The 24,617-nt window shown below is 36.5% G+C and overlaps 1 protein-coding gene across 1 annotated transcript in view; it reads left to right on the forward strand.

Moving 5' to 3' along the window:
• The window catches only part of PTPRD (protein tyrosine phosphatase receptor type D), a 376,747-nt gene that overhangs the window by 215,460 nt on the left and 136,670 nt on the right, over positions 1–24,617 (forward strand). Inside the window, exons 5-7 of the mRNA XM_037374079.1 lie at positions 21,883–22,071; positions 23,310–23,318; positions 24,089–24,106. Coding sequence (XP_037229976.1) covers positions 21,883–22,071; positions 23,310–23,318; positions 24,089–24,106 — 216 coding nt within the window. The remainder of the gene's footprint in view (positions 1–21,882; positions 22,072–23,309; positions 23,319–24,088; positions 24,107–24,617) is intronic.

The raw sequence follows: 24,617 nt of genomic DNA on the forward strand, positions 1-24,617 counted from the left end.
GTCACCCACGGTTGTGGAGGAAACCTGCTGTATTCCTTCTGCATATTTTCAGAACAGCTGCCATTTTATTATCTCCTTTTCAGAAACTAGAGACAGAAAATCTCTTTCACCTACTCAATAAAAACCGCACACAAGTAATTTAAAATCTCACATATGAAAGTCAACTTGTAAAATCTTTTATGCAAATAAGTAACAAAGTATATAGTAGATTTGTGGAGAGGTGAAGTGCCTTTAAATATTTTGACTATGAATAACAAAATATTTTATTTTCATTGTCACTGACAAGACATTCTAATTTTAGAGGAGTCTTCTATTTGTAGCATCCCTTCTCTTTATTTTGCCTATCAGTGTTGCCAGTTGTGGTTTCACCCCAGCCAGTAACTAAGTACCATGCAGCTGCTCGCTCGCCCCCCCTGCCCAGAAGGATGGGGAGAAGAATCAGAAAGGAATGTAAAACTCCAAGTATTGAGATAAAAACAATTTAATAATTGAATAAAATAAGACTGAAGGAACAATAGTAATGATAACAATAACAGTTATAATGAAAAGGAAGGAGAATGAGAGATAAATGAAGTCCAAGGAGAGGGGAGGAAACTAGTGACGCACAATATATCTTCACGTCACCCACTGACTGATGCCCAGACGGTCCCTGAGCAACAATTGGCAACACCAGCCAACCCCTCCACCAGTTTATATACGGAGCATGACATCCCATGGTGTGGAATACCTCCTTGGCTAGTTCAGGTCAGCTGACCTGGCTGTGTCCCCTCCCAGTACAAACATTACCCAGCAACAACCAAAACCATCAGCATGTTGCCAACACTGTTCCCACACCAAATCCAACAGGCAGACTGCACTAGCCAAGAAGAAAATTAACCCTATCCCACCTGAAACCAGGACAGTATGCACCCCTTATTCCATACCATTTATGTCATGCTACATTTTTCTAATACATAATCACCTCCCTGTCCTTTAACGTGAATATACAGGTATCATTCACTTAGTCTAATGACTATTCCATTAAAGTCTTTTGAGTTCATTTAGTCCACGATTTTGGGCTCCATCTTTTACAACAGCCATTTTAGGCAGGGAAGATGGTGTGAGATATTAGACTGTTGCATTTTGAAGCCAGTTCTGATTCTGTTATGGCTGCACTGGTGTGGTTTCACCAAAGTCATTTGCATTGGTGGGGCAGCTGGAAATGGGTCAGATTCAGATCTTTAAATCCAAAGTGGTAGAAATGGACAGCACAAGATGCCCAGTGCTAATAGGCTTAAGAAATGACAATATACAATATCATGTAATGATTAACATCACACAACTCAATTCATTGGCTATTTTCACCCAAAATCAAATCCCCTTGAGACACATTCCTCCATCATTACCTACCAAGTGGTCCCAGGTCCTTGAGCGAAAGCAATCCCACAAATGGATTTGCCTTTGCCTAAGGCAGGAATGACCCAGACTTTTCCCAAGCATATTTTTAAGGTGCAATACAGGAACTTTATCCTTTCTTACAGTACGTAAAAGTTTTGATTGGGCAGGCCCAGCTCAGCTAGCAGAACCTATGGTATTAACCAACCAGTTAGCCTTTGCTAGATATGTATCCCAATGTTTGAGAGTTCCACCACCCATTGCTCTCGGTGTAGTCTTTAACAGTCTGTTATATCATTCAGTTTTCCCAGAGGCTGTTGCATGATAGGGGGTGTGATATATTGACTCAATGCTATGTTCTTTGGCCCAAGTGTCTATGAGATTGTTTTGGAAATGAGTACCATTGTCTGATTCAATTCTTTCTAGGGTGCCACATTGCCCCAAGACTTGTCTTTCAAGTCCCAGGATAGTGTTATGGGCAGTGGCATGGGGCACAGCGTATGTTTCCAACCATGGGGTGGTCACTTCTACTACCACTGTTAGTACATGGCACTTACCTTGGTGGGTCTGTGCGAGTCTGATATAGTCAATCTGCCAAGCCTCCCCATATGTATGTTTTAGCTGTTGTCTTCCATACCAGAGAGGCTCTGACTGCTTGGCTTGCATAATTGCAGCACGTTTCATATTCATGGATTACCTGTGCAATAGTGTCCATGGTTAAGTCTACCACTCAGTCTGGGGCCCATCTATATGTTGTATTTCGTCCTCGATGACCTGAAGTGTCATGGGCCCACCAAGCTATAACAATTCACCTTTATATTGCCAATCCAAATCTACCTGAGCCACTTCACCCTTGGCTGCTTTATCTACCTGCTGGTTATTTAAATATTCCTCAGTGGCCCAACTCTTGGGTACATGAGCATCTACATGACATACCTTTACAACCAGGTTCTCCAACCAAGTGTATTATCTTGCCATAATGGAGCAGCTCAGATGGTTTTACTTCTGTGTTGCCAATTACTCTGCTTCCATTGCCATAACCACCCCCACAGGGCATTTGCCACCATCAATGAGTCAGTATAGAGGTAAAGTATCAGTCACCTTTCTTGTTCAGCAACATCTAAAGGCAGCTGGATAGCCTTCACTTCTGCAAACTAGCTCAATTCACTTTCTCCTTCAGCAGTTTCTGAAGTTGTAGGGTACTCCATACAGTCACCTTCCACCTCCGATGCTTTCCTAGAGTATGGCAGGACCCATCGGTAAACAAGGCATACTACTTTTCATGTTCTGGCAATTCATTATGGAATGGGGCTTTTTTAGCCCGTGTCAACTTGTCCTCTGGTGATATTCCAAAATCTTTGCCTTCTGGCCAATCCGTAATAATTGCCAAAATTCCTGGATAATTGGGATTTCCTGTCCAAGCTTATTGTGTAATCAGCGTGACCCACTTACTCCACATGGTATCAATTGAGTGATGTGTAGAGGAAATCCTCCCTTTAAACACCCAGCCCAGCACTGGGTATGGGTAACTGGGACACCAGGAGAAGCTGAGCTTCAGTACCAATCGCTTCTGAAGGAGCTTGAACCCCTTCATAAGCTGCCAGTATCTCCCCTGGTGCTTTCTGCCAGAGGCTCCAGGTAGGACCATTCTCCCTGGCTGCAGTGTTGAGCACATTCTTTACATTTTACCCAGTCTGAGCTGGCCCAAAGAATACTGCTTGAACTGACTTCTGTTTAATTTGTTCAAACACTTGACATTGCTCAGGACCACATTTAAAATAGTTCTTATTTTGGGTCACATTATAAAGAAGGCTTACAATCATACTGTAGTTTGGAATATGCATTCTCCAGAAGCTGACGACACCCAAGAAAACTCAACTTTCTTTCTTACTTGTTGGTGGAGACATAGCTGCTATTTGGTTGATCACATCCATTGGGATCTCACAATGTCCACCTTGCCATTTTATTCCGAAAACGGAATCTCCTGTATGGGTCCTTTGACTTGACTTTATGGAAACCAGCTTTCAGAAGGGTTTGGAGTATTTTCTCCCCTTTGTCAAAAACTTCTGCTGCTGCATTGCCTCATGCGATGATGTTATCAATGTCTTGCAGAAGTTGGGGAGCTTCACCCTGTTCCAGTGCAGCCTGGATCAATCCATAGCAGATGGTAGGGATGTGTTTCCACCCCTGGGGCAGTTGATTCCAGGTGTATTGGACAGCCCTCCAAGTAAAGACCAACTGTGGCCTGCACTCTGCAGCCAAAGGGATTTAAAAAAACCCACATTTGTGGTATCAGTGGTGGCATACCACTTGGCTGCCTTTGATTCCAGTTCATATTGAAGTTCTAGCATGTCTGGTACGGCAGCACTCAACGACGATGTGACTTCCTTCAGGCCATGGTAGTTCACTGTTAGTCTCCATTCTCCATTAGTTTCACACGGGCCATATGTGGCTATTAAAGGGTGAACGTGTTCTGCTGATCACTCCTTGGCTAGTTCAGATCAGCTGACCTGGCTACGTCCCCTCCCAGTACAAACACCACCCAGCAATAACCAAAAGCATCACCATGTTACCAGCACTGTTCCCACACCAAATCCAACGTGCAGCACTGCACTAGCCAACAAGATGAAAATTAACTCTGTCCCAGTGAACATGAAGATGTGAATTTGTATGTCTCATGATGTCTTAAAAGAGCTGATTGTAAAACGTGGTATGCAGTTAGGTTTCATAGCATTTTCAAGTTTAAAAATCAGGATCAGCTATTGTGAGTGGTGATATCAGCTTGAGCCATAGTAAGGATGAAATCAGAATGTGCTAAATTTAATCATACAGGGGAATGCATCGATTCTGATTAAATTCACAAAACCTGCTAAAGAATCTGCAGAGGAAGAATAATATCAATAATTAGAGACGAAAGAAGTTCCCAATAAAGATATGATCAAAGAGGTTAAATGTGCTGATCGAGACACTGCACAGAAGTTGTAATGAATTTCTGCATTTTGAAATACTGTGATACTATAAAAATGGTAACGTATTTCCCATTCAGTTTTACTGTGCATAGCTTAATACATAAAGGGAAGAAAAAAATGTAAGACTGCCCTGTTGTTTTTTATTCTCTCGAATATGCTGGTTTCCTGCTTTCTTATGCTCAACAGTACAGTGCTCAGTAACTTTACATTCTTTTCTAAGTTTATAGAAGCTTGGGATTGTTTAGGTTCTTTTTGTTTGGTTTTAGAGGGAGGAGAAGCATCATACTGTGTTCTGTGGAGGTGTTTGGTTGAAAGATGTTATATTATACTCATTTGTATATAGAGAAAAAAAAATACACAAATTGTCATCACAACAAGATCTGCAGTATAAAAAATGAAGATGTCATCTTTAAAAACCTTAGAAACCTATTTAGAATTTTTTTACTTAAATATCTTCCAAAGCAATAATGAAGTATTACTGGAGAATATAGACATGTATTGTACTTAACCAAAAAATAGGAGCTGTTTAAGGAATTTGCAAAATCACTGTTGGACACTCTACCTACTTCTCCACTAGAATTGTCTTTCCCCTGCCCAGCAGGAAACAAAACAGTGGTTACTGTAGACAAACCACAAGGCAGGTATGCTTCTTTTGAACCACAAGCTATGTGGATCGACAAAGTGAAATTCTATTACCTGTGACCATCTGGAGGTAGGGCTCCCCCTAAAATCTCTGTGACACAAAGTTTATAGTAAATTTGGCAATATGAGTTACTGGAAATTGTTTTGTAAAATCTCTGAGTACAGGTAATTTATTTCCAGATATTTAGTGTGGTATCAAATTGACTTAATTGACAAAAACAGTAGAGGGTTTTAAAATAAATTAACTACTTGAACTTTTGTATCTCACAGGGAGCACTGAGAAATTCAGGGATTCTTATTTTTCAGTTGCAGGGCTTTTATAGGTCAGTTTCTGTATCTTGGGACAGATTGAGATGCTTCAGTTCTGATTCCATTGATGTTTTGAAAGAAAATATTGTTGAGAGGTACTGAGTGGTGATTTGATTGAAACCTCTAGACAGAATGCATTTTTTTCATGTGTATGTAAGTAATAATTACACAGAGAGCATGGAATCGTTTTTTTGTGATAGGCTGGCTGTGAAAATGAACTGCAGAGCTGTTCCCTAGATTCTGAGAGCATTTTGTAGTGCAGAAGTTGTCTTTTGCTATAAATTCTCATTTTGTTTTGCAGGATTGTATCCACTAGTTTAAACTTATGCCAAGGTTTGATTCATTATTTGTCATTTGCTTTTTAAAATAGTATTTGCTCATAGATATTGGGCTTTAAAATAGTCCTGTAGAAGTCTACAGAAGTCCTTGTAAATGCTATTTAGTATGAAATACAGAAGCAGACATCCTTGTCTTAAACTTCCATGCTGTTGACAAGCCAAATTATTTTATCTAATCTGAATATTGTTTCCCCAAAACAGCATCATCCAGTGGCTTGTTCCTTACTTGAAACACAGCAGCAGGCCACATGAAGCTGATCTATTTTTGAGTGTACTGGCTGTGTGCCTCACAAGGAAGCCTGTTCTTTCTAATATGTAGGTTCACTAAAAACTGTATAATCCTATTCAGTCTTTCTGGTTTTCTTCGTTAAAATGTAAAAGTACATACTGACTCTCTTCTCAGCCTGAAATGTTGTTACACGTTTCTAGGATAAGCTTTTTTATTTAATTATTTTCTTTTTCTTTTTCTTTTTTTTTATTAAAATCTCCAATACTGTTTCTAGAAGGTCTTTTTGTTCTGTGAAAATTATAGAAAAATAAAAATTAATTTATCATCAGACAAAATGAATGGCCAACATTCTGATTAAAAGCAGTTGCTAAGGCTAATACTCTGTAGGACTCTGGAGAGTTACGTATCTGTTTCTTTATTCTTATCATTTGTGAGACTGAAGTTCACAAACATCAATCCGTGCCTGGATAAATCCATACACTTATTTTCCATATTTTCGGTCATATTTTTCATTTCCCCCCAGATCTGATGCTAATTTCAAATGAAGATGAAGTAAATTAAAATATAATGCTAGAAATTGTGGAATAGGTTTTCAGGAAATTTTTCATTTCTATGACTCTATCTGATCATCATCTACAAAGTTGTTCATTTAGAATCACTGAAATGAAGTGAGACTGCTTGGTGTTTAGCAGTCACATTGATATACAAAAAGAAATAAAAAAACATCTCTTGCTCTTAATGTTCTATTACTAGCTAAATTTTTTTTTAAAGAAGTGAAATACCTCAATAAATCATGGTATTACTCAATTTGGAAAACATGAAATGACTGTTAATATCTGTGGAGTGATTATGTTGTTATTACATTCACTGCTCAGAACCAAACTAAGACTTGTTTTTCAGTTTTTAAGTGCCACATATGTCTTCATCACATTTAAATTTTGGAGTTTGCATGCAGATGTGATCATTAGGCTGGTTTGAGTTTGAGAACAAGTATTTCACATGCAGAGTCACATTGCAAATGTTGCATCTTTATCAGTTCTTCTTTCAGAATTGTGTCCTCTTAATTGTGGGATTTTTACCACAGTCTTTTACCCTTTATATTGTAGAAGGTTAGCACACACCATTATCTTTTTCCCACCAAATTGTGAATGTATCTGTCCCTTTGCACATGAAGAACATCTTGGAAAAGGCAGAAAGCATGTGAGTCATTGTAATTGTTTTCTGTACCTACATCTTACAAGGCAGGACACACACAAACATCTCTTAAACAGCTTCAGAGGTGCAAGCTTCATCATAAACACTAGGCTAGGAAATGGAAAAGTAAATTGTCACAGTCAGGAATAGTGGTGGTGCCACCAAATCTCAATCATTTGCCTTACAGTATTCAGTGCTGCAAGTAATTGTCTGACACATTAAAGCAATACCAAAACTGGGAGAGCTGTTGTCTTGCATATAAAGTGATCTGTCCCCACCAGAACTTTGTAACACCCAGTAAAATCCTAAATCTTAATCTCCTCTGGTGCTGACCTCGGACAGTGCACGCCCCAACAGCAAACCCTTCACCACAACACACTGGCAGAAAGTATATGCCAGCTCTCTGAACTTGGATGGGAGGTGAACTGCACTGGTTGAACTGAACTGCCCTCAAGAGACACCCTCTGAAACTAAAAAGCATTAGAGCCACCAAGACTATAGGCAAGTAACTAAAGTTGAGAGCACCAGCAATTTCAGGTGAAATTTTTGTATGGCAACAGGAGGGGAACAAAGAGTTAACTTTGTAGCTAAAACAAAGGGAGTAAATTCTCAGTTTTGCTTTTGGAAGACTGACAAGTAGTTACAACTCTCTGGGGAGGCAGTTTTGAACAGAAGACTAAGCACTGACTGAAAGACTCTGCTGAAAGAAAATTGGGAAGGGGGGAGGGGGAAGGAAAAAGGGTTCTAAAAGGTACTTATCTCCAGAGTGAAAATATCAAGGAGACCAAAGTATAAAACACAGTATCTTCAAAGCATTCATCTCCATAGTCTCACAGAAATAAAGGTAACTTGTTACACTGTAGAGAAATACATGGAAAAGTGGAACAGAACTGTACTATAAGAAAATAAATTTATAGACAGATGGAACAGAAATCATTTAAAACACTAAGGGCATGATAAAATAAAATCAATATAAAATGAAAGTCTCAGTTTTAATACTCTTAATACTATCAATACAGGTAATAATTTATAGAGATTTTGTGTGAGGGTTTCATACAGACAGGTGTAGTACTGTTTTCATGTGTTAAAAATGAATGCTAGGTATAGCATCTCTTCTTTTGATGCACTTCTGTAACTCCTATTAAAGTTAATAAATATTATGTGCACATCAAGAGAAGAATGGAAACCATTTGTGTTTTATTGTAATAATGCTTAAACTAGTATCTCATACTGACTGAGAATGTAGTTGCTTACCTACTTCCCTACAACATCCAGCTGTGAACTTTCAATCTTATAACCTCTAAAGAACAAAGGTAATCCAACTAAGGTGTAGCTGCTAAAGCAAGTGGTGGTAGTAAGAGCTAATTTTACCATTCAGCTAATTCTCAGCAGATGAATTTGGTATAGTGATAAAACCTCAGTGCTGTTTGTCTTAGCATACTATAGTGATCTAAAAAAAAAAAAAAGTTATTAACCATGAATGTTAATAAAATCCAATAGTTCTTTTAATCAGGGTTTGCACACGTGCATGTTAGTCCACCTGCACTGCCAAAAATCAACTTGAAAATTATCTTTTGCTTTTTTAACTTGATTTTCTAGTGACTAATTTTCAGTGTTGCTTGCATGAAATGGCTACTTGTTCAGGTCCTAAGAAGCTTGATGGGTAGTGATATGAACATACGTTAAATGGCTTCCTTGTTCTTCCCATGGTATTAAAAAATAATCATTTATTTCTCCGCAAGGCTGTATCTTCTTCACATAAGAGCTAGCACGAATACCACAGTGAAATGAAGTGTTCTTCATGATGCATGTCTAAAATCTATGGTATTAACCATAAAATCTAAACAGTGCTTTATGAATCTTCAGGCAGATAAGTGATATGCATACAAGTTGATTTCACTTAGAGACAAAAAGAATGTAATATTTTTCATGTGTGGGGGAAAATTTGCAAATTTACTTTTGGAGAAGGAAGAAAGCATGATATGAAATAACCTATGAAGTAAAATGACAATTAATTTAAAAAATGTAACAGTTGCCTCAGCAACATACTTAAGTATATAAATAGTTCCGTTACAGTCAGTTTTCTCAATGAGACTACTCATTTGCTTTAAGTTAGATAAATTATGTAATGAAAAAGTTTTGAATCCATTGGCAGCCAATCAAGAAAAAATTTGCATGTGATTATTTGGAACAGACTGCTTAGGCTTAAGAAATGTGAAACAATACTGTTTGTTTCAGAATTTTTTCAGACGATGTCACAGAATGATGCAAAACTGACTTGGAAAGATATTTTTCTTAATGTGCAGTGGGTTTATTATGAAAAATGTTTGGAGCAGGTGCTTTTTAGATTCAGAAATACTGTGAATGCTCTTACTGTGATATGATAAAACTAAATACAGTAAAAAAAAAAAGGGATAAAATGTGAAATTTGAAAAATCTAATTATATAGAGCTATAGACATGTAAATATACCTGGTTTTCACTAAAATGGGTGAGTCTGCTTTGTGAAGTGCTTTGCAAAATCATGTTACATAAATAATAACTATTAAAATTATTTTCATTTATTGAAAAGAACTTTTGCCTAGGAGTTCAAAAGACAGAACAGAGATCTTTGAAAGCTTCTATAGCTAGTTGTCCTGGTTTCGGCTTTAATTCTTAGTAGCTGGTACAGTGATGTGTTTTGGATTTAGTATGAGTATAGTGTTGATAACACACTGATTTTTTAGGCATTACTAAGTAGTGCTTACTCTAAGTCAAGGACTTTTAAAGTCTCTCACGCTCTGCCAACAAGGAAATGCACAAGAAATCGGGAGGGGACACAGCCAGGACAGCTGACCCAAACTAGCCAAAGGGATAATCCATACCATGGGACATTGTGCTTAGCATGGAAACTGAGGGGGGTTGGCTGGGGCCTGCCAGTTGCTGCTCGGGGACTGACTGGGCATCAGTCGGAGGGTGGTGAACAATTGCATTGTGCATCACTTGGGGTTTATTTTCACTTAGGTTTTATTCGTCTCTCTCCCTCTCTTCCTCATTACAATTACTATTCTTGTTCTTGTTATTATTATTACTTTATTTCAGTTATTAAACTGTTCTCGTCTCAACCCATGGGGTGGTGGCAGAGTGAGGAAGCAGGCATCTGTGGGGTACGTGCTGGCTGGGGTTAAATCATTACATTGATCTTGCATACTCAGAAGAAATCACGTAATTTACACTAAGTTACTCGGTCTTGCATGTGTTTTGCATAAGTTTATTTAGAATTACTACATATTTTGTGGCAAGATACTGGATATATACTTTTCCCTGATTTAGAATCATTAGAAAAAGAGTTTTCCAGTTTGCAGCTGATGTATCCTGACATTTAAACCCTTGATAATTGTTTCTGGTGTCCTGCATTAAGTTTGAAACAGGACACAATGACTTAGAGCTGATAGTTGAATTCATACTTGCTTTTCATTGAGACTAAGGTGAGGTATTTTTTAAGGTCTTTTTATCTCCTTTTGTGGAAGAAAAGACCTTCTGTCTAAATTTATGGACAAAATAATGAATAATACTACCTGTAATAATCATAAATTTATTTTATTATTTGTTTTTTAGATTTTGTTGTGAGAAGGGTGGTTTCTGTAAGTTCATTTAAAACTGGTGGAAACACTTAGAGTGCTTGCTGTTAGTTTAAGACTTCAGCAGGAGATCACGTGGCATGTTTTTTTCTTTTAAAGACTTAATATCAGTAGTTCCTGTCATCCTACTTGCTGTATGAGCTGGTAAAGATGATCACAGGCAGAGCAACAAAGATGTGGAAGTTTGCCACATACTTGCAAATAGTTTCTAAGAATCTTCAGACATTTTTGTATGGAAGATTTCCAATGTGTTCAGGCAAGATCTTTGTGGAAATGTTTCTGCAGCCATCATCTCCACGATACTGACTTTTGTGCACACCCAGCTACTAAATATCAAAAAGGTCCTATAGTAATGTGAACATGAATTTTTACCTGTGAAAATTTTGACATATGTGGTTTACAAAACATGATAAATAAATAATTAAAAAAATAATTTTCTCTTTGTAGAAATTTTTAAGGCCAAAACTCAAGAGAAAGGTTTTTTTCAGGTCTTGATGGTGCTCTTTCAGGGTGGCATGTTTGTGGTTGTTTAAAGGAGAGTAAGAAGTTCAGGTAGGATTTTGAAGATGACAGTGTTCATGGACACCGTACCTGTACCAGGTTCTCTAATATTATGAAGCTTAAATGTGTCACATTAAAGGTTAAAATAACCTTCAGAAAGGTTTTCATACATCAGGAATAACAGTTTAGACAAACCTTTTCCAGAAGCACAGCATTTAAAGCAAAAGCACCCCCCAAAAAAGCTAGCTGTATATTAACGAGATGATTTCCTCTTGTGCCAAAGGAGTTGGAAGTTACTGAAAAGTAAAAAACAGCCAACCCTTCTTTTTATAATCTCTTACCTTTCAGTTCATACTCGGAAAAGCTTATGATGTAGCTAGCAGTTATCCAAAGTCGTATGACTTAATAAAATAAAAGCAGAAAGATCTTTAGCACGCAAAGATTGATCTTTCCATTTTCTTGAGGTACAAAAAAATACTGAAATACTGTTGTGTAGTCTGAGACTTACTGCTATATATTCCTATAGTGGCAGAAATTATTTCTCTATTACTATAGCATGTGACCTTCTCCCAGTTGCTTCTAAAGAGTGCATATAATAGCTTTCATGCCTACCTCTCCAGCCTACAGGAAAAATTAGTTCAATCTCTTTTCTCTAAAAGACGTGGATTTTGTATTTAGTTATAGAATGGATGACAGCTGTTATTACTGATAAATCCAAGGATAAACAGTTCCTTTTTTGAAATCAGACACAACCCTGGAACTCTGTCAATTGTTCATGTTGCTTATGTGGCATAGGGCCTCTCACTGAGTGGCAATTCACTACTGGACAAATTCACATCTTTTTATTTTCAAGCATTTTGTTTTCTTAATTTATACCTTCTTCATGCAACTTGTCATGTGTTAGGTCTGTCCATAGAGTTGGCATGGAGTTGTTTTGTTTTTTTTTTTTGTTTATGCTGATTTTTTATGTACTTGACACATACAATGCTATGCTAAGCTTAGTCTGTTTAAAGGGAGGAACTGGCTCTCATGCTATGCTAAGCTTAGTCTGTTTAAAGGGAGGAACTGGCTCTCCACAGCTGTTTGACTTCATTAACTGTTTTTCACAGGACATTTTATAATGAATTTCCAAATAAATGTCACAACATGAATCTTTCTTTCTATTCCTTCTCAGATGTGCTTCCCTCATCCGCACACCTCTAACCCACCTGACATCATGACTCCCTTGGCCTTCTGGCAATCACACAGGACTGTTCAAACATTATCCCAGCACTAGTTTAGGCCTGTGACTTCTAGCTACTTCTTTATGTCCACGCTAGTATAGTATTTCACGGGAACTGAAACATTGCTGTATCTGTGTTAACAAATTATCATTTTCATTTGCAATACTTTTTTTCAAAAAAAAAAAACCAAACCAAAACAAAACCAAAACAAAAACCACAACCCTTCCCTCCTCTTTTTTTCTAGAAAGTGCATCTTGCATTTTTAGGATCATTATTTGATAAGTCATACCAAAATATGTGAGAAAATTATCTTAAGAGGGAACTGAAAAAAAAAAGCTTGCCTATACTCCATATAAAATCAATTTAATACTTTGTAAGCAAATGCTCACAAATGTTATTGATGACTTTTTTATTTATAATTTGGAGATACTCACTCAGACTGTAGATTGTAATAAATTTCAGTTTACACTGCACATCAAAGATTTTTATTGTGGTATGGTTTTTTTAGAAGTAGCACTTAATTGCATAATTAGTTAAAATAATTTCAGTGTGTTTACAGGTGTGAACCCTGAGCTCAGCATATGAAACAGTCTTTAAAAAACACTTTTTAACATCCTGTGCTCCTATGCCAAGCCAAGATCCTATTTCATATTAAAATATAACTTGTGGTATAATTAGTTGGCTAAATTGCAGCAAGAGTAAATCCATTTTTGTCTATGTTCAGCATCTAATGAATGTATCCCCATGCTATTCCTCATTTACAGTTCCACGATAAATACTAGCTGCAGTTGCTAGACAAATATGAAAGTGTCATGTTTAAAGTACATCTCTCTCCTTCAGCCCTCCAGAATGCCTGTTTGTGTTTTCTTAGTTCAGTTAACAACTGTTCACAATAGCTTCTTCAAGGCCATGTGATTATTATTGTGAAAAATGCTTTGGAGGGGTGCAAGTGCCAGCACTCAGCAGATCCGAATGAGAGCTGCCTAGCATCACCAGGCCCTCTGTACTGGCTTCACGGGCAGGTCTCCATTGTGCTAGAAAGCATGATGGCATGTTAAGTGTTTTCTCCCACACAGTATCTCAGAGTACAGACTTACCTATCACCTGTGAAAACAGTGCTTCCTATAATAACACAAAACATGGTAAATCCCAGACTAGTCCCATTTACTTCAGTTTAGAGCAGCAGCAAAATTTCTGGTAGAAGTCAAAGTCTCAGGTAACAGCCAGTTCTGACGTTGGTTTTGGGGGGCATAATAATCCATAGCAAAACTGTGTTTGGGACATCATGTACCTCTGAATCTTTCTGGGATGAAAACTTTGGAGTGTGGCAGCCTTAGGCTTTCTAAATAGTAATATTTCTATGTTGCTATGTAAAAGTCTTTATCCACATGTTGTGCTGTGTAAGTCCATAATCATTAAAGGATATTTATCACACAGCACTAATTAGTGAGCTTGGGCACAGAACTGTAAGAAAGCTGGCTTTTAAGCAATTTTAAGCAATGTGTGTCCACTGCTACAAAGGAAGTGCTTCTGTATTCTTCAAGAACAGAAGTTAATGGCTGGGTTTCCCCCAGAAGAAAGTACCCTCCAACTTCCTTCTCTGGACACTTCCTGAGCTTTTTTGACTTAAGTGGTGAAACTCACCCCAAGAAGAAAAAAATAATTTCTTCTTTTCTCCTACTCCTGTCCTTCCCTGCTAACAGATCCCTAGGCGTTTTCTCAATATCTGTGAGAGAGGGAGTGGTGCCTATGTGGGCACAAGAGGTGAGAGGGATACCTCCCTCATATTAAGAAAGGTGAAGAGTGAAGTCTAGAGTATACCTGTTCCCTCCGTAGCCACGCCACCAGGGAAGAACCTCAGCATCCACTCACTTTCTCACTTCTGTTAAAGATTCATACAGGTTCAAAGATGACATGTGTTTTAACATTTGCCAGCTGTCTTTTGCTTATGAATATTAGAGGTACATGATATAAGGCTTTGCTTTGTTGTCTTACATCTTCCTTGTCTCATCCAGCATTTTCTTAATTGAGAGACATGCATTCATAGTGGTGTAAAGACTTAAAAAAAAATCAAACCACAAAAATTGGAAGCTGCTGTATCTGTTATATTTTTACAGTCACCTGTCTGTAGTCATGTAAGTGTTATGAATGCTTTAAGCAGGCTCTTCAGACAAATAAAAGGTGGATGCTGTATTAGATGTAGCAAAACTTTGCATATTTTCTACTGTTAATGTTAGTGCAATACTCAGTAATACTGACTTTTGAGGGATAGTCTCTTCAACCGCATTTTTCCAGAATCCATTTTCTGTTTTAACATTTATCTTCTTTTTTTCTTTTCAGCAATAATAGCACTTTTATTGTTTGTTATTCATCATTGTTTGCTATTTATTGAAATACTGCAATAACATCCAAATTGCTGCATCTGTATGTGTGCATTGTTGTACTAAACATCATAAAATACAGTTGGAATGCATAGCCTCTACCTTGAATAACTTACAGTTTAATTCACTGCACCAAAAGTGCTTTTAAAGTCCTGACCCCAGCATCTTTGTACAAAACTTGAGTGATAAAGCTTCAGCACTTTTACTCATTTCCTTCTTCTAAGGGACCAAACTGAAGTCCTTGCGGGTCACATATCCACCCACTTATCAAAGTGAAAATGCTTCCCTTTCTCTTTCTAAAATGCAGTAATTTGATGCTGATCTAGAATTAAAAAAAATACGCTATTATTCCCCTTTGAAAACAAGACTTAAACAAAATTGATGTGTTTGCCACTACAGTTCCTTTGTCAGGGCCTTTAAATTTGCAGCTTTGACATTAATGCAGTTAGTATAGTTTATAGTTGTCAGTTTGGGCTGCAGAGTTTGCAGGCTACGTTAAAAAGTACTTAGTAAGATTATGGCCTGGAGGAAACACTCAGTGAAAGCTGCATAACATAAGTAACAGAAGTGGCCATGATCACTAGCTGAGTTCATTTGACTGTCTTAGGCAGCATTTCACTCCTTTAGGTTTAGGCACAGGTTTGGACATGTAGTGCAAATGGGGAGGAAGGAGGGGGCGGAGAACTGTATGGTCTGACAACTCCTTTGCCAGATTGTTCACTTTTTCTCTCATGTCCTCTTTGGTCTAGCAAAACCAAGATGCTTATGCCTCCTTCTCAGTTTGAATTAGTATGTTACAAATTTATTGTGATGATTTCTTTCTTTATACCTAAGAATGAATATGTGGTAATCACTTATAAAAAGTGTCATATATATTTACTAATCTTAATATTTTAACATGGAATATTAATGGAGAGAAGGAAGTGGGGAGAAAAATAAAATGATGCTGTTATGTTTTCTGGACCAATCTCTACATTCAGACTACTAATATGAGAAGTGATCTCTGGTGTACATATGAACCTGCTGCTGATCTTACTATTTACTGCACCATAAAACTGTGTGTGATGTGAAAAATCAAAGCTTAAAGCAAAGACTGACATCGCTGCACTACTGTTACTCTTTCCCCTTTATTTTTCAAATTAAAGAAAGGAGGATGTAAAAACACAGCTATTGGTATGTTAAAAATATTGACTAGATAAAGCAATCATGTGTTTTCCTAATCCTGATTCTTGGCAAGCCCCAGTTTAACCCTGACTTAGTATTATCTAAATCCTAACCCTGTCTGGAAACTAAGCCTCAAATTAGAAATGATAATCACAGAAATTTATATCGCTGCCCTTTGCTGTCCTCTTGTCTTTTATTCACCCGTGCAAAATACATAGTTTCATGCTTATGAACATTTGCATGTGGAAATATGTGGGATGCTGTGTTCTCCTCCACTTCAGAAGTTTACTGTTTCCTTTCCTCAATATATATGATACCCTGCACTTAAAACACCACATCAACTTCTCTGCCTTTGTTTCATTCCCATAACTCTAGCTGAGTCCTCTCCTTATGTTACAGAAGGGACATCTGGCAGGGACTTTTGGATTCCCTGCTGATTGGGGTAATGTGGTTTTATTTTTTGTGGGTTTGTTTGTTTGGGGTTGGGGTTTTTTTTGGTGTTTTTTTCTTGTGTGGTTTTGGGGTTTTATTAGAACATGGCCCTTTGTATTTCCATTTCCATTCCCAGTAAGCAGAACAGACATCAAGAAGTTCTGTCATAACTGAATTTGGGAGTATGATGTTCAGATAATACGTATTGCTGTAAGCTACTACAGTGCTGGAGTGCAAATGTGGGAATAAACCCTTATTTTGAAGGCTTATGTTTTCATATAAGTGATAACTCTCCAAGTGTTTACTCTTTTCATCCAGCATCTAATTGTTAAAGGAGAATGAGAGGTATTTCACTGTTCACGTGAGTAAGAGAGGTCACTTTGGAAAGAGCTTGCTATGCACAGTCTTTAATTTAGCAGATTTTGAGAATTGCCAAAAGGTGCAAGTTCTTTTTTTCATTTTCATGTCCTTATGAAGATACCTAATTTCAAAGGCTCAATGCACTCATTTCTTAAAACAGAACTTATTTAAGGCTAAATGCTAATAACTATGAATATTAACTGACTTAATGCAATGTGAAATTGCTGCTTCAACATTCATACAAATGATAATTCAGTTTAAGTGGCTCTATGTTCTGTTGTATAGACATTACTTTGCAATTTGCAGGGTAATTGCATACAGAGCTACTAAACAAATTTGTTTTCTTTTGCATCAAAAGTGCTTTGCACATCTCTTCAATATATGAAGAATATTTTCTAATGCGTATGTTTTATTGGTTAGTAGGAGCAGATGTTCTCTTATTGAATATTTACCAAATGTTAGTGAGTCTCTGATGATCATATCAATGTCTAATTCCCTTTCCTTGTGTGATATAATAGCATGAAGTTATAGAGAAATCTCCACACATACCTAGATCTATTCTTACAGTGTAGATGTTACCCTCCTTTACTGACTTAGAGCACCACTAAGTAAAAGTATCCATCTGTATGTAGCAGCTTTGAACAAAGGACCCTGGGAAAAGAACTTACTGTGTGTTCGTAATTATTTTTCTGGCAAAATTTACCTTGTAAAAAAATTCAATAGGAATAATGTTTATTAACTAGCACTTTTCTGAGCCTTTATTTTTTAAAAATCTAAATTAGCCTTTTATGTATAGTTAGAAATAGCTTTGGTTTTATTTTTAAATTATTTATATACGTATTTCTTCAATAATAGTACAGAATACCAACAATTTGCTGCAAAACGTTGATCTTACTCTCTCCCCTACTCACTTTGGTTTTACTGTTCTCAATCCTGCATTCAGTTCAGTTGCAGGAAGAATGATTTTGAATAATACAGTCATGATGTCAAAACAGTGCAAATTATATGCTGCTGCCATCTGGAATAGTGAAAATAAAAGCTTTATTTACACCGTTGTTTGAAATAATAAACTTTATTGTGGCAGTTTATCTTCAGTATCTATCGTGTATTCTGGGAATACTCCATGTGTGCAGTTTTATTCTGTGAGCTACAGAATGACTAAAATTAGCCTGTGGCAAAGCTATCAGTGAATCTTGAAACAGATATTTTTTTTGTTCTTCCTGAATAGAATGGAGAACCACCTTCCATTTCCACAAGAATAATTGGTTCACATAGGGCAATATTTTTTAAAAGGAACAGTGATACACGGAGTATGTATTTTAGTTAGGCAGATTACACAGATTTAACTACAAGTTAATACTGGATATTCTGTAAGATGGGTGTTTTGATGGTGCAAATAGTTAATCTGGAAGAAAATTCTTAACAGAAATACTACCCAGTGTTCATGTCAGCTGTCCAGTCCTGGACCCAGTGCTATTATCTTGCCTTTATACTCCATAACCCACAACTGAAGTCATCACAATTTGCTTAGGTACTTTTCATTTGCTCTTCATATCCATATCATAGTAATATTGTCATAATGTACTATAACTGAGAAAAATATTCGCATGATTCTGTCTTTCTTAATAAAACATCATGCTGATTGCCAACGTGATTCTGTAAGGTAGCTATGAAGAATGTAAGACTCTTAAGACCCAATCTGTTTTTAAAACAAAGCTGCCACTCTTCTTGTTGCCAGCAGAGCGTAGACATGATCTGAAAGTAGGTTTTTACAGGGAAAGTAGTCAAAATGTTAAGAAAGTGTGTTGCAAATACAGGATGAAGATCACTGTTTTTCTTTTTGTTTAGCTGTGTTGTACACCTGGGCAGGCTTATCATGAGTCAAATCCATTGTACTGGATTTGAGTGAAATCATCTTCGTCCTTCGGATCCAGCTCTTTTATATACATTGGCTTGACAGTATACCTTCAGACATAGCTTTGGAAGGTCCTGAAATCTTATGAAATAATTATGTCATTTAAAAAGAGAGACTGCAACAGCACACTTCTTTCTTTCAAGATAAGAGTAAACACAGTTAAAGTATGTTTGTGATATGTAGTTGTGGCACAGCTATGTTCAGAGGTTTGGTGGTGGGTTGGGATTTTTTCTTTCTGTAGATACTCTTAAGGGTAAGTATGGTTTCTTTTTGATAAAACAAAATTGAACTTGTTGGTATTTTCAAGGTACCACTCCATCAACTACTGTTTACACATAAAAGCTGAGCTTGAGTCTCTGTTCTAAATGCTGTTGCATTTGTGAGGGCTTGCTCACCTCTAAGACAGGTGCAGCAACATGTAAAATCATGTGCTGAGCAATGTCTTTAGGTATACTTATAGTGAAATCTGAGTGTAGAAGTTTATGTGCTTTCTCCATATATGTTGCTTGGAAGGGAAGTAATAACCACTTTGACAAAAATGGCAGCAGAGGCATGATCTCAAGGAAATTTTTTAGAGATGAGCAATGTCAAAAAAATAGAATATATGGAGTGACAGTTTAGAAATATTAATAACAAACATGGTAGGAAACAAGAGAAGGGAAGGCCTTTTCATATTATTCTCTCTTAAGGGTTCATGTGGTAACCACTTTTTGTAATTGCCTCTCTGTGTTGTTCAGATCATGCATTCAGTGAAAAATAACTTTTGTAGAGCTCTTCCAGCAACTGGAAGTTACACTGGCATAGTACTAAAGGCGTTCTCTTAATGCCAGTAATGGAATGCATTGCTGTTAAGACACCTAACAAATTCAAAGAATGTTCTCTACTTCTAAATCTCTTGTATCTGTCATCCTAAACAAAATATGTATTACATGTGTGACTTATGAAGCACAAGGACAGAGAAATCTGCCCTTTAATGGCCTCTCAAAATGACAGTACCAAACAGCTTTGAGAAGGTCAAGTCTGATTTAAATTGTTGATGAATCGGAAGCTAATTCACTAGAACTGAACATTAATAGGGAACAGTAGTATATACTATGGTTTAGAGCCTAATGAGCATATGAATGACCAGTAAAAAATATTTTTCTTTTTACCTCATGTGAAACTGTACAGCAGACATGGTATCAAAAATTTTTAACAATTACTTTTCTCTTACTATGGCTGAGAGACAGTTGCTCCCTGATCTTGCATAGAGTGTTTGATGATCTGTCAAACTTGGTATCATCAAATTGTAAAGACAGTTTTGTACAAATCACTAGTAGAGAGAAAAAAAATCTAGTAACATCTTAAAAACTGAATCCACTGTAATAGGCATTCCAATTGCAAATTTCTTATTTTGCTGGTCCGTTTGATGTTGAATATTGGGTTTTATTGCCAAATACCTGAGAGCCAGATTGGAAACAAGCCACAACTGTCAAAAATATAACAGTTCTGGCTATTTGAATCTGTTACATTGTGATGTTTCTCATGAAAATTTCATGAAGAGCATTCATTCAGAGAGATTCTATGCATAAGGGGTTTGGATAGAATTTAATTACCCTTATTAAAAGCAAGAAAGGAAAGCTCTTTACTACTCCATTCTGTTAGTATTCAAAATAGATTATCTTTGTTGTACACTTACATGTTTGCAAAAGGGACTCCAGGGTTTTCTGTGTAAGCCAAGTAGGAAAGGAAAGGTCAGGTCATAAAAAACGTGTTCTGTGTCGCAAGTCAAATTTGGTCAGTTACTCCCAAAGTAAAGATTTTATGTGTATAAACAGACATGAAACTTACCTTTCTTTGGGAAGAGCCTGTAGCTAGTGAAGTGTTTGACACTTAACCACTGAGTGGCAGAAATAGTAGCTCTGAACAGTGGTGCAAACTTATGGGAGAATTGTATATGCTGTACCAGAATAGGATCTACGTGCATTTCTATTGCCAGCAATTAAGTAGCTCATGGGCAACAGCAGACCCCAGGAACTGCAAAGATTCATAGGATGTACTTGCTTGCTGCACATATTTCATAAAAGTCTGAAAATTTCCCTGAAATTGTTTGAAAATATAACACATTTTTCATGAAAGACAGTTGGCACTGAACAATTTCTTCTAAGTTAATTTTATCCCTTAATATATTGCATGTCAGTAACCACCAATCAAGACATATAATACTTGTTTTATAGTTAGTATTGATCCTCCTCCTTTTTTTTTTTTTTGCTTGTCCTTTTTGAAAGGAAATAAGAATTATTTTGCAATAAAAATATTTTTTTTTACATTTCAGTGGAAATGAAGAGCAAGATGATGTAGTTCAAATAGATTGTTTTACCTATGCTAACGAGATTTCCTAGAAATTGCATGATCCCACTGTGCTTTCAGTGTTACTTACTAGCATGTATTTTCCTAAGAAGGCAAATTGCTCTTGTTCAGTATTTCCTAATATTCCATTATTAACTTCACTTGGGTAGGATTTTTTTACCATATCTGAGTGGTTTAGTTGACACAGTTGTATCTATTCAAGATCATTATGCATGTCCTGTCACTTTATCTTTGATAACTGCGTAGCTATGGTGTTCAGTTTTCTCAGTGCTTTGTGCTTTTACAATGCATTCATCCTCACAGCACTTTTGTGTAGCAGTAAAGCACTGTCATACCCGTATCGCAGATGGACAACTGAAGCACAGGGACATTAAAAGTTAAGATGAATAGCACATAGGTAATAATGATAAAAGCAAGAAATATAACTTGGGTCTCCTAAGTCACTGGCCAAATCCTGTACTGCATGATCATACTTCCTTTTGTACTTGTATCATGTAAAGAAATATGGTTTTCCCTGTTGTCAATGGCATGGTAATTCAAATTTTCACGTAAAATAATAAGGAGACTTGCAAGCAGAGCAACATCAGTATTGTAAAGTACCATAATGGGAACCTAATGATTATGCACTACATACAGTAGGTCTGCCAATTTACTGCATTCTAGAAGTATAAAATTTGTAGCCACTATTTTGTGAACTTTCTATTTTATATCAGCATTTTGATCACTAAGTTACAAAAAATACTGCCTGGAGGTCTGGTTTTGGCACCAATTCCCTGCAAACAAGCACTTAGGAGACCCTTGGATGTTAAGCAGGGTGGTGACCGGGGTTTTCATGAGTTACTATGCAATGTGAAATCCTTCAAACCACACATTTCTTTTGCAGAGGATCAAATTCCCCGAGGTTTCCCCACCATTGACATGGGCCCACAGCTGAAGGTGGTTGAACGAACTCGTACAGCTACCATGCTATGTGCAGCCAGTGGCAATCCTGACCCCGAAATAACTTGGTTCAAAGATTTCTTACCTGTTGACACAAGCAACAACAACGGCCGCATCAAGCAGTTACGCTCAGGTAGGGTCTTGTTACTATTTCCACTAACGCCCAGAGTTGTTCTCTCTCACCTTTTCTTTCTTTTCTTTCTCTTCCTTTTTTTTTTTTTTTTTTAATTTTCTGATTTTTATTTATAGGGAATAATTTCTCTTCCTCTCTTTTCTGTGTTACTGAGTGTGTTGTCCATGTCTGTGATGTTGTCATAGCCTTTTCTAGAGTCTGTCTCTATGTGTTTTGCAGCTTCTGTTTACTCCACATTGCTCACTGCTGTGACTGTAGTTTTTGATAATTTTTTTCTTTACTGCTTTTTGCAGTACTTGATGGATCCATTTTCTCCGCTTTCTTTCTTCTTTCCTTTTTATTTTTTTTTTAACAAATTTATTTCAACATTGGACTTCATTCAGAAATTGCAAGGAGTACCAATGGTTTTATTCATCAAAACCAAAACCTGCATTAGGCACTTCAATTAAAATTTAAAATGTGTTTTGTGCTGTCTTTTCCACATTTGACTCCACCAAAGATTAGCCAGTTTGGACACATCTTCTTTCCTCTCACAAATACATAAAACACAATACTTTTTCCCATGCACAATTGTACCTTAAAAAGAGAATTTAAAATAAAAGAAAACAAATCCTTGGGTAATCTGTGGAATAAAGTTTTTTTTTTGCTGGTTGAGCATTTTTCCAACACATTTAGCCACAGTAGTGTGCGCCCACGCTAAAGCTTTATGAATCCTACATTTTCTGGATCTACAGAAGTCTGCTTTTGGTGTAGAATCCAGCTTTTGCTGCTTTCTCTCTCTTTGCCCCTTGCACCTCCCTAGCAGTTCTTTCACTCTCTGCCCTAGTTTATTCTTTTGCTCTCTTTAGATTAAAAAAAAAACAAACCAGAAACACACCTCTAAATTTATGACGCTTAAAGCTTATCCCTAAATAAGATAATTGGGATATAATGAGCTTTTTTCTTTGGCAATTGTAGTAGATATTGTTGTAGAATCTAAAGATGTTTGATCACATGTCTTCCCAGAATTCTCAGCTTTTGACCTGTCCTGTGATGTTAAATCGTCTTGTTAATTTTTTTGCTTGTTGTCAGCAGAACTGTGTAAATTAACCTTCTGTTAATGTAAATTAAGAATTAATTTTTCACGTGACATAGATGATTTAGTATATAAAGTTTTAACTGAAAACTTTGTACCAAATTATAAGGAATATAATAATATTTTTATGCTGTCTTTCTTCTCTCCGTATTTAAATCTCCAGAATCTATTGGTAAGTGCTTAGTTCTGAAGCGCACTTCACCCCCACTAATTTCCATATTCAGAATTTTATGATGATTATGATTATGATTATGATTATTTTAGTAGTATTTTAGTAGTATTATTAGTAGTATTATTAGCATTATTATTACTATTATTATTATTAAAATGCATGGCATGCATTTTACTAACAGTCAGTGTAGTCACCAGATCCCTATAGTGGCGCACACGCACACCTCCACAGAAATGTTGTCTTATCAGTCCTAGCAACGCCTGAAAGAAACAGTACACATGTATCACATACCTGTAGAACAGTAAATGCCATAATCCAGCCTAAACTACAGTGTTTGTTTTGAGATAGCCTTCAGTGTACCCTCTTTTTATAGAGATATATATATTTATATTTTTTTAAATAGAATTTCCAATATTTTCCTAAACTATGTCATAAGTACAGTATTGTAAAGTTTCTTTTAAGTATGTGAGGCATATTCGATATATATCTAACCCTATATAACCAAACATCTAAGAATGCAGATGCTACTCTGAGAATGGCAATGCAGCCAATTGTAGCCTTTTTGCCCTTTGTGGTACAATGCAACTTGCTTTTATAACCTGATAATACTAATTATTCCTGTTTTAACAGTATAGTAATTCAAGTTTCTCTTAAGACCTTATATAATTCTGTAAATCTAATTTGATTCTTCTTCCAAAGCCCTAGCCTCCTTCTTCTCGTACTAATGCTTCTTCTTTCTAATCTTATTTGCATTCATATTATCCACCCAGGTGGTACACCAATAAGAGGTAAGAGTGCTGAACTAACGTTCACAGAATGATCTTACTCATTCTTTCTGTCCTTTCATCCCTCTCATCTTTGTCCTGGTTTGTGTTGGGGTTTTTTCTGGTTTTGTTTTTTGTTTTTTTTTTTTTTGTTTGTTTGTTTTAAATTAAAAAAAAAAAAAAGAAAAAAAAAACCACACCAAAAAACCCAAACACAGAAATGTCCATCATCTGATTATTTTTATTTTTCCTTTGTCCTGTTTGGTTATGATCAGTGACTCTCATATTGTGACCTTTCTTTCTGCACACTCCCTTTTCCTTTCCCTTTTTCGTTTGTTCATTGAAAAAAAAAAAAAAAAAGAAATGATAATTTGATTTGTGATATGCTTCACAGAAAGCATATCCAGGTCTTCTGGCCATAGCCCAGTCACAGCGTACCATTTGTCCCTCTTTTTTCTTTTTATTCTTCTTCTTCTTCTTTTTCTTCTTCTTCTTTTTCTCTTTTTTTTTTCTTTTTTTTCCCTTCTTTTTTTCT

This window comes from Falco rusticolus, chromosome Z (genome assembly GCF_015220075.1).
Source record: "Falco rusticolus isolate bFalRus1 chromosome Z, bFalRus1.pri, whole genome shotgun sequence".
In the NCBI taxonomy this organism is placed as follows: Eukaryota; Metazoa; Chordata; class Aves; order Falconiformes; family Falconidae; genus Falco; species Falco rusticolus.